Consider the following 14,374-nt stretch of genomic DNA (forward strand, 5'->3'; position numbering starts at 1 on the left):
GCATTTTTAATATGAAATACTGTATTTACTGTTGGAGAAAACGAATTACCGGGTCACAAAAATGACATAAAATTGGACAAATTAACACTTTGAGGCCTGAACAAAAATAGTTTCCCAAAGTAATATTTCGACCCTGATTAAACACACCGGGTATCATGAAATTACTAGGAGATACAACAAGACAACCACAAATTTTTTTTTTTAGACAGTGGCTACAAAGAAACAAAGAAACAAGCTATCCTCTCCTCATTTGTACTGCAGCAACATGGGCTGGCTGAACTATTTCTCGTTGAACTTTGATGCAAAAGAAGTCTATCCTTCCTGCCATTGTTCTAATTTCCTCTGCTATGCTTCTTATCTGCAAGGGAGCTTTGTATGGAGTTTGAATCGCCTTGACCACCCTTTCGCAATCTGTTTTGATGACTATATTCTTGTATTCCTCCACATTGTCCTTTAAGGCCTAGAGAACCGCGTAGCTTTCTGCCTGAATCGCATCTTGGGCATGGATTTTCCTTGCTTCCCCATGTTGTTTTGCCCTTGCTCCTCTCTCTGCCATGCGACTGCTGCACTCCACCCTAGTTTATCCCTAACTCTTGTCCTTTTCCATGCTGCATCCACTATGATTGATGTCCTTGGTCCTGCTGAAGGGGTACCTGCATAGAAGAAGTGAGGTGGTTTTGCATGATTATGGTCTTCCAAAGTCGTGTGAAGCTGCTCCTCTTCCTTCAATGTCTCATCTCTGAGCATGTACCTGTGCTAACTCTACAATGTCTGCTGGGTTAGCACTCATGCCTCTAAAAGTAATATCATTTCTATGCAGCCAGATTGCCGGCATTATCAGCGGCATTGATAGAAAAGTATCACTTCCCTTATCATTCTTCAAAGAGTAAGCCAGAAGATCCTTCAGCCATTTCTGGAAGGGGATATGACTATTGCTCATAGTTCTAATCCCCAGTAATCCCCACCATATTCTTCTAGTGACCTCGCATTCCCTAAAGAGGTGTGCCACATTCTCCTCCTCTTTTGTGCATAGAACACAATACTCCTCTAGCTTTACTCCTCGTCTGTTGAGATTGTCCTTAGTATGTAACTTATTTTGAAGGATTCTCCATCCTAGAAGAACTTTCCGCCAAATGTTTATCTTCCAGTATTTTCTCCAAAACCAGTTGTCCTCTGCTAAGGGTTGTTGGTTAAATTGGCTCCAATATCCCGATTTTACAGAGTAGGACCCTTTTAGGCCTGGTAGCCACACTCTTTTATCTTCACGCGCAGAAGGGAGATAAATACTGAGAATATTTCTTGTATCCTCTTCATTAAAAGCTCTCCAAACTAGACTATTGTTCCATGTGTGCCAGGAGTTATTAAATCAGAGACTTTCTTTACCTCTTGACACCCTTTGAAGTTCCTCATGGTCACCCTATTCATACCCACCCAAATATTCCTTTGGATATCAATTTCCTTGCATCTCCCACTGAGAAACCAATATGCTGTTTTAGTTCCGAGGCTGCCTTCACAATACTTCTTGCTGCCCAAGAGCCAAATTTTGGAACTAAATCTTTATGCCCAAGGCTGATGAGATCATTTCCATACTTGCTTTTGAAAATTCTACTTACTAAAAGGCCATGATTAGTGATCATTCTCCATCCTTGTTTCATTAAAAGAGATTTGTTCAAATGCATAACACTCCTAATCCCTAGACCACCACTAGTTTTATGAGAGCAAATTAGACTTTTCTTTGCCCAATAAATTGGTTTTTTAGCAGTCGAATTTCTCCATAAAAATTTCAGCAAGATGGACATAATAGAATTTGCTAGAGATTTAGGACACCAGTAGACTGACAAGATATGCTGAAGGGATGCTGCTAGCACCCCATTAATAAGAATTATCTTACCAGGCATAGTGAGGTGGGAAAACTTCCATGAGGATATTATTTTCATTATTTTTTCTTGTACACCTTTGAGCTTTGCAAATGTTCTTCCATCAATATCCATCGGACACCCTAAGTAAGTCCCTAGCTCAGTGTTGCTTCTTATTCCCAAAGGTTGCCTCAGAATCCTCACAAATCTCGAGGGAGTGTTAGGACTAAAAAGTATAGAGGACTTCTTCATGTTGATGACCTCTCCCGACAGTTGACAAAAGTCTTGTAAAGTCTCTTTCACCACCCTAATTGATGCAGGGGTTGCTTTAAAGTAGAAAAGAGCATCGTCCGCAAAAAATAGGTGGGAAATGGAAGGTGCCCTTCTGGAGATTTTGATTCCTTGCAGTAAGCCCTGTTGTTCTAAAAACCTCAACTTCCTTGACAGACATTCCATGGGGATGATGAATAGATATGGGGATAAAGGATCCCATTGTCTAAGGCCCACTATCGGGAAAAAGAACTCAGAAGGTTCTCCATTTACAAGAACAGAATAACTGACTGTTGTAGGGAATAGTTTCAAGCCTTTAAAATTCCACTAGCTTGAACCCCACTGTGATCATACACTAAAGTACGGTGGCGTCCAAAAGGGAAGAATATAGAGCAAAAGAGTCGCCAACAAGTTTTTAAGGAACTTGTAAACCGTTCACAGGATGAAAGTTACACCCCTTAACGATCCAAGAGATCGTCAACTCCATAAGGTCATGAACCAAATAAGGGTTCGGGGATGATAGTACAAATCCAACCTAAAAGAGATTGAACTTGCCCTAATAATAGGCCTCTACTTTATTCTGCTCGTATTCATGTGCGCTTTCTGACTAACATACAATCAATAGATTTAACCCTAAACCTGTTTGACCTATGTTGGTTGAATATTAATGCACAAATAAACTATTATTGGCGATCACTTGAAATTATAATCACAATTAACCTAACAAGATTATTAAATATCTTATTAAGCGTGATTGCAAGTACCAATTCCCTTTAACATGCAATAAAGGTGATCACGCAATAACAATAAAATAATATGCATATCAAGCAACATAATAAATAATCATGATAATTAATAATAATAATCATAAATATTAGGGAGAATATAGGAAGCATCATACTTTTAATCATACTTGATATTAAAGATACCCTAGACATGATACCAGGAATCAAAATAACAATCTAAGCATGATTTCTACATCATAAATCAATTAAACCATTAAAGTACTTACTTGGATGCCTCGTACCTCTTTCTAATTACAAAATACACACGTTAGTAACTTCAAGGAAAATAATAATCAAAACAATTAAATTAAATATTTGAAATAGAGATTTGGGACCAAACCCTCAGAAATTAAAACCTTTCACGTCTAGGGCGAAGGCAACTTCGAATATGGCTAGGTGTTTCTAGATCTTGTGAATGCGGAATTATTTATTTGTGAAAAGGCTAGTTTAGAAAAGAGAGAGAGAATAATCAAGAAAATCTTGATGAGAGTTGATGATTGATTAAGAGGAGATATGACCTCTATTTATAGGAAAAAAGAGAGTCGAAGAATTAAGAAAAGAATCCAAATTCGAATCGAAATAAAACTCGTAGACAGCAGCTTTTGCGGATTTTGTTTTTATCATATCTTTTGATCCAGAAATCGAAATAAGATTAATAAGATGTCGTTGGGAAGATCTTGAATTCTAATTTCTAACCCAATTGGAATCAGATTAAAATATATTGTAGAATAAAAGATATGAACGAAATAGTGAGACGGTGTCAGTTTTGGATAGAGTTTGATATCTTATTCATATCTTTTTCGTTATAGCTCGGAATTATTATTATAATATATCATTGGAAATATAATTTCAAGATCTATCCAACCATATCAAATTTGGATAAAAAATATGAGGCACGTAAATAATATCTGACTGTCTTTGAACATGTTTAAATCCGAATAGAATTAGGACTTTAAAAAAGGAAAGTTTTATAAAAAAAGGAAAGTTTATATTTAAATCAAATTTCTTAATATTATCTTTTCAGAAAAGGATAATTAAGATATTTTAGAAACTTATAGAAGATTCTAATCAATCCTAATTAGTTTAGGAATAGGATTAAACCTTTGGACCCTCCTCATGATCATTGGGTCGTAGGCAAAATCCGGTTTGGGCCCAGTTTAGTATTTTGGCCATAACTTCCTCATTATCCATCAGAATTGGGCTTATAATATATCGTTGGAAAGTTCTTTGCAAGCCCCATCCAACTACACCACTATTGGACCCTTATCATGGACCAAACTAAACTGGAATGGACGTTTTCATAAAATAGAGTGGGTTTTCGAAAACAGAAAGAAAGAATTTTAACAAAAACTAACCGCAACACTAGACTTTTCCACACTTTCACCTCATTCGATTATGGTTCGACGTGAAAGGTATTCATCTCTGGGTTTGGTTTTGGGGAGACACAAATGGGTGTCTACAGAAGCCCCCACTTTGACTGAGTTTGGAGAAACGCAAGTTTCGAAAACAAAAGTCAAAGTATCGATAGGGACGGAGAATGATTCAGAACGTTCTGCGATCCTAAATCAATCTTGTAACGCCGATACCTGCAAAACTAGCGTTAGTTAAACAGATAAAAGAGTTAAGAAACGCGTATCTTGCACCGTCGAGCACACGTCTCTGAAAGTAACCGATTGTTGTTGTACTGTTGTTTTGATGACCTCCTGCAAGCTAGAGAATGCCATCCCGCTTGAAAACTGCTACGCCTGTAACTGCTTCCAAATTAGAAGATTGTTTCGCCTGAAACTATCCTCTCCGCTTTGATAATATTCCACATCTAAGGGAATACTATCGAAGATTGCTTCTCTTTAAACAATCTCCATCCGCATTGATAATACTCCACATCCTAGGGAATATGATCAAAGACAACTTCGCCCGAAATTACCTTTAGTTGTTTGTGACAACTCTCCACAATTTAGGGAATGCCACCTGCTGCTTTGACATTCTGAACAAAGAGCTCCTTTTTGATATGTTCAATTTCCGCTGTGATAGTCTTCGAAAATATCACTGCTTTTTAATCCTTAATACTGCCATGCCAGTACGTCGACGCTTTGCTGCTTGTGAACCAGTATGTTGGTGCTTTTGTTGTGATGATAATCCTCTTTTTTTTGGGAATAGTTGCCAACACAATTCTTGTATGATGTATGATAATCCGATTTAGGGAAAGTTGTCAATGCTATGTAACAATCCATCCTTGGAAATGTTGCCACGATGAAGCGACAATCCGTACCTCGGAAAATTTGCCAAAATCCAATTTTTGGAAAAAGTTGCCAATGCTTCGTAACAATCTTTCATAAGAATTTTGCTACGATCGACAATCCACATCATGGAATATAATTCTTGAAAGCAATCCACCTTGGAAATTCGCCAACGCTGTGCGACAATCCTTTTGGGAAAATATTGCCACTATTGACAATCCGCATCTTGGAACATTTGCAAAAAAGAGTCGACCGACAATCCACTTCGGGAAAATTTGCCACTTACTGAAATGAATGACAATCCACGTTCAGGAACTTTTGCCGAAATTTATGATGAGTAGAGACCTACGACAATCCTTTGGGAAATTTTGCCATAGGGAACTGGGTGTATGACAATCCAAACTTGGAAAAACTTGCCAGCGATGACAATTCGAACTTGGAAAAAATTTCCAAACAAAGAAGGAGCACGACAATCCACGCTTGGAAACTTTGCCAGAGATGACAATCCAATCTTGGAAAAATTGTCGTTGAAGAAGATGCACGACAATCCATTTTTGGAAATATTGTCAGTTGGGGATGACAATCCAATTTTTGGAAAACTTTGTCGTTTAATAAGAATGCGCGACAATCCATATTTGGAAATATTGTCGTTTAAGTGCTTGCTTTTGAACCGATGCTTTGGTGTTTGTAATGAGCCAATACTTAGGCGCTTAAGCTAAGTGAGACGATCTTTCGTCAGGTCGATCACTTAGACTGTAATCAAACCGACTACTTAATCATGTCAAATTGCTTATAGAGGCTAACTGGCATACCAAGGAACTCGAAATTGCTGCATGAGGTCGAAATCACCATTCTAAGAGGCTTCGAGCTCTGTTTTTTCACTGCTGAAATATCTCTGGCGTCAAGAATTGACTCTTTCGCTGAACGCTGTGATAGGGTTTTCCCTATTCTGCTGCACCTGTATTTATTTTGACTATAGAACTTTGCCAATCTTTTTAATTATCTTAGGGTTGACCTAAGGCTTAAAATTATCTTAGGGTTGACCTAAGGTTTAATGTTGCTTGACTCATCGACTTGACACGACTCAAGGTATAAACTTGACTCGATATGTTTGACTAACTCGAGGTTGACTCGACTCGAAGTAACATGACACATGTGACTCGTGACCCGTGTGTGCATTGTAATGTGATCGTGCGACTCGAAAATGCAAAAAGCAAATTTTTTCTGTCATTTTTGTGGAGGGTACCGACTTTCTCCCGAAAAAGAAAGACGTGAAAAAGAAAAATCAAAAGTTTGAAGATGCATGTTGAATGAGCTTAGTCAAATGTTGTTTGATACTATCTCTCAAGGTGCAAGGATTAATCCATACTAGGCTATCTCAACTGTTGACTCCATGATGAAAGTATTTGGGTAACTTAGGCACGGAGGCTAAGCACTTCATACTTCTATGTAATGACAATTATGATTGATTTTGACGAAGCATGCTTCAGCGTTAAGATTTCATGACAAAGGGTTCCTAAGGGAAATATATTTGGTCATGTATGCGTGATGTGTGTGATAGTGACACTAAAGCTAGGCCGCAAGAGCTAAATGTGTGGAAAAATATATTATTGAAAAGAGTCAAATGGTGGTGACTCTTAGGCTAGGTAAGCTAATGATGTAGGGATCAAGCCCCCAAGTCTAGCTCTAAGTGAATAGGGATGAGCATTGGAGATCCCTTGATATGATCATGGTGTAAGTGTGTGAATGTGAATATGAATGCATGTTTATTACGGCCGCACCTCGATGTGAGGTTGCCTACGTATCCGTTAGGAATCAGGCCGAACGTAGCTCTAGCCAAACCTCGCACAAGTGTGTATACCTCAAAAAGGTCTTTTTAAGGGTTGTAACGTGGTTAGGCTAAAGGTTTAAAGAAGAAGGGGATAAAGGCTCAAGACCCTAGATAAGCCCCCAAGGTGTGCAACCTTGCTTTTGAATATTTGTATTTTCATGCTTGAGGTTTTCTACTCTTCTTTTTTTTAGCTCTTTCTTTTGCTTTAGCATTTATTTTATTTTAATAAGTGTGGGCAATCTCGATCATGCGGTCTATCACTCATTTGGCATTCATGTTTCTCAGGCACGGTACCGAGTACTCGATAAGAGACGCAATCTGAGACATGTTCTTATCGAAGATACTTTCATATCAAAGACATTGGAACACTTACCCTTTTGTACACTTGTTTTTCGTTTTTTTATTATTGCTTATTTTTTTGCTATCGCTTTCTTTTAAATTTGCTCAAGCTTTCTTTAGAATTGCATAAGTTGCACGCCATCCCATCCCAAGGTTAGGTAGATGTAAGTTGAAAAAAGAAGGGTCTATCGTTAGACGAGGCTCAAAGTGGTTTATGAAGAAAGGATTGTATAATTGAAGGGAGAAAGGAGATATGATGTGGCTACAAGGGGTGCCTCAAATCATTAGTATACCTTGTGCTTAATTCGACATGGTTTTTTTTTTTTTTTTTTTTTTTTTTTTTTTTTTTTTTTAAATGCACTGTAATGAAATGATCATATGCAAGGAAATAAATGCTCATTTTATTAAAAAGGGAAAAGAAAAGAAAAATTACAAACATAATCTAAAGGAAAAGAAAAGGTGCCTATGCTAGACTTATTGGGGAAAGGTAAAAATGAAAAAGAAATAGAAAAAGAGGTCATGAAATCTTTTCGTTGAAACTCGCCTCTTGTCTTGTATTGTTTCATCATTACCCTCATTTTTTGTTTGTCAATCATATGACTCAAACTTGATTCAACACACATGGATGGAAGAAGTGAAGAAAGATGGAATAGAAAGTGAAAAAAGAAAAAAATGATGGAGGTGGAGGGATATGAAGAATTAGGGATAGAATGTACCCCCCAACTCAAATGACGGAAAAGACCGACTCATGCATGAACCTAAGACATGGCCATGGTGACATGTGCTCAAAGTGTGTGCTAAGACTAGTGAGTGTAGATGGTACTTTAAGACTCGTGTCATGACCATGTGGCTAGACTATGTGACTAGACTCAAGCAAAGATTAAGTTAAGACTTCACGTATATGCATTAAACTGGACAGACTGTGGTATTTTAGTCATAAATTTTGATCTGCGACTCTGATTGGGATGAAACCAACGCCAAATTAAAGATAAAACTCGGGGCTACAGATCCATAGGTTGTAAGACTAGTAGTTCTTTCTAGAACTCCAGCTATGACCAAAACAAGTTGACATTTGTGCAGTATACGGGAATAAAAATCCGGGTTGACTTAAAGGAACTATGACTCGATTTTATGTTTATTTATTAGCTCAAATTAATTAATTAATTAATTAAACAAAGTCTTTTAGTCATTAATCAGTTTATTTAGTCTTAACACAAGTCAAACAAATGGTTATAAAAAATCACATAGAGTATGCACAAAAAATAATGCACAATTAGTCAAGTAGGCACAATATGATGCAATGAGTTCGCAACCTAACCATGGCTCTAGTTCTCTAAAGTTCGGGATATGGTTTAGTCAAATAGGGTCCATGGTTAATTGTCCGGATGCACCGCGCAGAAGCCTAACCGTGAAGGGTTAGCGCGTGTGGATGGGACACCGCGAGTTTTAGAAAAAACTCACTTCCATGGTTTGGTGAATTCAACATCTCAGATGTACCCTTTGTTGCCAGGAGCGTTCAATCGGGTAGATAGAGCATGAATTCCCAGAGGGTTATGTCCATATGTAGAACACATATGGGTTTTAGAAAAGTGAGAAAAAATTCAATCAGGAAGTAGGATCGAGCAAACAATACGAAAAACCGGTCGAAATTAGAACGCATATTTCTGGCTCGGTATTGGGGGAAATTGGCGCCAGCAAACAGAGACTGGCGCCAACTTTTAACTGTAGCGCCTGGCGCCCATACTGGCGTCTGGCGCTACGGCTAAAAGTTTGGCGCCAAGTTCTGGCCCCTGACGCTACTTCCCACATGCCTCAGCAGCTTTCTGTGCTCAATAAAATCATCCAGTTTCGCGCGGTGTTATTTCAGTCCTAGTTGTAAAACACATTTCTCAAATTTCCTACGTGTAAAATCCTATGTTTTTGACTCATTACGGATGGTCTTTCCAATGAGAACCTTTTTATGCATATGACAATAATGTTAATCAAAATTACGCACATGAAATACTTAGAACTTTTTGAGTCTCATCCACTCATTCTAAATCATTGCCGAAACAAATTCAGGAATTAAAATAGAAATCGTCCCCAGTGGAGTCGCCAAAAACTGTAGGGAATAGTTTCAAGCCTTTAAAATCCCACTAGCTTGAACCCCACTGTGATCATACACTAAAGTACGGCGGCGTCCAAAAGGGAAGAAGATAGAGCAAAAGAGTCGCCAACAAGTTTTTAAGGAACTTGTAAACCGTTCACAGGATGAAGGTTACACCCCTTAACGATCCAAGAGATCGTCAACTCCATAAGTTCATGAACCAAATAAGGGTTCGGGGATGATAGTACAAATCCAACCTAAAAGAGATTGAACCTGCCCTAATAATAGGCCTCTACTTTATTCTGCTCGTATTCATGTGCGCTTTCTGACTAACATACAATCAATAGATTTAACCCTAAACCTGTTTAACCTATGTTGGTTGAATATTAATGCACAAATAAACTATTATTGGCGATCACTTGAAATTATAATCACAATTAACCTAACAAGATTATTAAATATCTTATTAAGCGTGATTGCAAGTACCAATTCCCTTTAACAAGCAATAAAGGTGATCAAGCAATAACAATAAAATAATATGCATATCAAGCAACATAATAAATAATCATGATAATTAATAATAATAATCATAAATATTAGGGAGAATATAGGAAGAATCATACTTTTATTCATACTTGATATTAAAGATACCCTAGACATGATACCAAGAATCAAAATAACAATCTAAGCATGATTTCTACATCATAAATCAATTAAACCATTAAAGTACTTACTTGGATGCCTCGTACCTCTTTCTAATTACAAAATACACACGTTAGTAACTTCAAGGAAAATAATAATCAAAACAATTAAATTAAATAATTGAAATAGAGATTTGGGACCAAACCCTCAGAAATTAAAACCTTTCACGTCTAGGGCGAAGGCAACTTCGAATATGGCTAGGTGTTTCTAGATCTTGTGAATGCGGAATTATTTATTTGAGAAAAGGCTAGTTTAGAAAAGAGAGAGAGAATAATCAAGAAAATCTTGATGAGAGTTGATGATTGATTAAGAGGAGATATGACCTCTATTTATAGGAAAAAAGAGAGTCGAAGAATTAAGAAAAGAATCCAAATTCGAATCGAAATAAAACTCGTAGACAGCAGCTTTTGCGGATTTTGTTTTTAACATATCTTTTGATCCAGAAATCGGAATAAGATTAATAAGATGTAGTTGGAAAGATCTTGAATTCTAATTTCTAACCCAATTGGAATCAGATTAAAATATATTGTAGAATAAAATATATGAACGAAATAGTGAGACGGTGTCAGTTTTGGATAGAGTTTGATATCTTATTCATATCTTTTTCGTTATAGCTCGGAATTATTATTATAATATATCATTGGAAAGATAATTTCAAGATCTATCCAACCATATCAAATTTTGATAAAAAATATGAGGCACGAAAATAATATCTGACTTTCTTTGAACATGTTTAAATCCGAATAGAATTAGGACTTTTAAAATGGAAAGTTTTATAAAAAAGGAAAGTTTATATTTAAATCAAATTCCTTAATATTATCTTTTCAGAAAAGGATAATTAAGATATTTTAGAAACTTATAGAAGATTCTAATCAATCCTAATTAGTTTAGGAATAGGATTAAACCTTTGGACCCTCCTCATGATTATTGGGTCGTAGGCAAAATCCGGTTTGGGCCCAGTTTAGTATTTTGGCCATAACTTCCTCATTATCCATCGGAATTGGGCTTATAATATATCGTTGGAAAGTTCTTTGCAAGCCCCATCCAACTACACCACTATTGGACCCTTATCATGGACCAAACTAAACTGGAATGGACGTTTTCATAAAATAGAGTGGGTTTTCGAAAACAGAAAGAAAGAATTTTAACAAAAACTAACCGCAACACTAGAATTTTCCACACTTTCACCTCATTCGATTATGGTTCGACGTAAAAGGTATTCATCACTGGGTTTGGTTTTGGGGAGACACAAATGGGTGTCTACAACTGTGCTAACACATTCTTTTATCCACCCAATCCAGCAATCAGGTAGATTCAGTTTCTTTAGGATAAAAAAAAAAAGAAAGTCCCATCTTACCCTGTCATAGGCTTTGCTCAGTTCAATCTTCAAAATTGCCTCAAACCTCCCACCTTTCTTCCTATGCTTAACTTCATGCAAGATTTCATGAGCAATAAAGCAATTGTCCAACATCATTCTCCCTAGGATGAAGGCATTTTGGAACTCACCAATGACTTCTTTTAATATCGGCTTCAATCTATTCACCATGCACTTAGAGATGATCTTATAAAGAGAGTTGCACAAGCCTATCGGCCTGAAATCCGTGACAGTTTCTGGATTTGAGCACTTCGAAATAAGGGCCAGAAAGGTTCTGTTAGTTTCCCGCAGCATATGCCCTCTTCTAAAGAAGAATTGCACCCCCTCCACCACCTCATTTTTGATGACATTCCAATGCCGTTGGAAGAACAGTGGTGGTGCACCATCCGGGTCAGGGGATTTAAGAGGGTGTGGGGCAAAGGCTGCCTTTCTTATTTCCTCCGTACTAAAAGGCTTGTGTAGCATGTTGACATGGTCTTGGGAAATACAAGGTAAGTGTTGTAACCACTCCTCTGCTGAAGGATTTGAGTTACATTCCACACCTTCATATCCTTGCTTAAAGAAACTGACTAATTCACATTTGATCTCCTTAGCATCTGAAATCCATTCGTCATCCCCTTTCTTAAGAGCTCTTATCTCCATTTTTGACATTCTTGACTTGACACTCTTATAGAAGAGAGAGGTACAATTATCTCCATACGCATCCCACTTGCATTTCGCTCTTTATTTCTAGTACCACCACTTCTTGTTAAGCTCTTCTTCCATCCTTTTCCTCAAGATGATTTCCTCAGAGCCCCTGGTGTCCTGCCCGTTTTAGGCCTTCTCTAACTCCTCGTGGATAGTATTCCATTCGAATCCTAGCTGGAGTTTATGCTCAATGCTCCACCTTCTCAAGTCCTCCCTCACATTCTTGATCTTTCTTTGGGCCTTAAAAAGAGGTGAGCCCTGCACCCTTCTACCCCAACCTTCTTTAATTTCTTGGCCCACGTCCATCCTCCGTAAGCTCCATGCGTCCATTATATAAGACGTCTTCTTCTTTCCTTTATTGGGCCTTGGGTCCAAAATAATTAGGCCATGATCTGAGAAGATAATTGGTAAGTTCCAAACTAGAGCGTCTGGGTTATTGATTCTCCATAGTTCACTTGCATAGGCCCGATCCAACTGCTCATAAATAGGGTTCTTGGATCTGTTGTTACACCAAGTGAATTGGGCTCCTTTAGAAGGGATCAAAGATAGGCCCAAATTAAATTTCCAGTCCACAAAGTTTTTAAGGCCGAGGTGAAGGAGTTATGTCTTCGATAAGTGCAATTACTAGATATATCAAGGATCACTATTATGGAGATAATAAGTTCGTCCTCTTGGGGCGTCATCATCTGTTGCTAGACTATGAGAGATGATCTTTGGGCTATTAAAATAGTCCAAAGCCCGCTAGAATGGATCCTATGAGGTCACACACAAAGGTATTGGGTTAAGCAAGTAAGAGGCCCATTATTGGGCCTTATGAGGATTTAACTGATCGTGAATAGGATTGGGCTAGTGTAGTTTGATTGGGATTAGGAATTGGGCTTGGTCATGGACTCTTATTTATGGATATGATCTATAAATAAGATCTATGCCTAGGGTTGCATGATATAAGAGTCACAATCAACTTACAGTGAATTGTGAATCAAGGCAACCAAATCCCAATACCCTCATCTCCCCCTCTCTCTCTCACGGCACCCCTCTCCCCCCCTTGGACTTGTGGCCGACCACCCTTGGTGGTGCTCGCGGTGGTTTGTGACTAGTTCGTTGCTCATACCTCTCCGTAGAAGGTCGATTGAAGAGTTCGATCGTGACTAACTAGCATTAGTGGAGGTCTTAATCTGTGCCTGTGGACCAAGTAGAGGAATCACGTTTGAGGTTCTTTTTCTCCCTTGTTCTTGCTTGATTGCTAGTGGAATCACGCTTCAAAGGTATTATTCTTACTCTTTATGTGTTATGCATGAGATCCTTGGTTAGGTGCTATATGAATATGATTCATGGTTTTTCTGCTGCGTAGTACCTATATTTCCCTACAGTGGTATCAGTTAGCCTCTTGCAATTACATATGTTGAGTATTAAGCCTTTGTTAATCCACAATTTTAATTTAATTAGGAGGGAGAATAATTTAATTATGAGTCAATTATTATATTAAATGCGATTTAACAATATAGAATCATTAAAGTTGTTTAATTTGCTCCATATTAGCCCTAAATTGATCCGAAAATAGCCCTATAATATTCGAAAAATTCGAACCCCCCCCCTTAATATTTCGACATTTTCGAAATCATTAACCCCAATTTATGAAATTTGTGTTTTTAATTTTGATTTAATTCGAAAGTTTTATGTTTAAAGAATTTAATCTAATTGATTTCATGATAAATTATGAATTTTTCATGATCAACCTATTTAATTTAAAAGTTAAATTGAATTGGGATTAAATTCATGAAGAACCCTAATTTTAAAATTGAATATGATTTAATTTTAAAATTGGATGGACCACATTAATTTTAATTTTAATAAAAAAATATGTTTTGTTTTAAATTAAAAATCAATCAAAAAAAAAGTGAAAAGGAGGGGATTGAGGTTCGGCAGCCACGGCGACTGCCGCACCGGTGGTGGTCCAGGAGGGAGGGTGGGCTGGGCACGGGTCAGCCAAGGGGGCAGCGCAGCAGTGCACCACCCCGATGTGTGTGCTGCTGCTGCTGTCCGCGCGTCGCTGCAGGGGCAGCGCGAACCGCAAGGTGTGCGACCACCGTGGCCGGCTTCGGCTGGCCACACCACGGTGGCTGACGCCGCTTTTTCAAAAAAAAAAAATCTATTTTATTTTGAATAAAATCAGTTTTCAAAATTAAAATTAAAGATAAGTTTTGAT

General features: G+C 37.7%; 1 protein-coding gene across 1 annotated transcript; it reads right to left on the reverse strand.

The window, feature by feature from the left end:
• Positions 1–733: 733 nt before the first annotated feature.
• Positions 734–12,123, reverse strand: LOC110710043. The gene is made up of 3 exons (XM_021888304.1): positions 11,464–12,123; positions 1,432–2,270; positions 734–1,334 (listed from the first exon to the last, which is right to left on the reverse strand). The coding sequence occupies exons 1-3, from the start codon at positions 12,121–12,123 to the stop codon at positions 734–736; spliced, it is 2,100 nt and encodes a 699-aa protein (XP_021743996.1).
• Between the last annotated feature and the right edge of the window lie 2,251 nt (positions 12,124–14,374).

Source organism: Chenopodium quinoa, unplaced genomic scaffold (assembly GCF_001683475.1).
Source record: "Chenopodium quinoa cultivar QQ74 unplaced genomic scaffold, ASM168347v1, whole genome shotgun sequence".
In the NCBI taxonomy this organism is placed as follows: domain Eukaryota; kingdom Viridiplantae; phylum Streptophyta; class Magnoliopsida; order Caryophyllales; family Amaranthaceae; genus Chenopodium; species Chenopodium quinoa.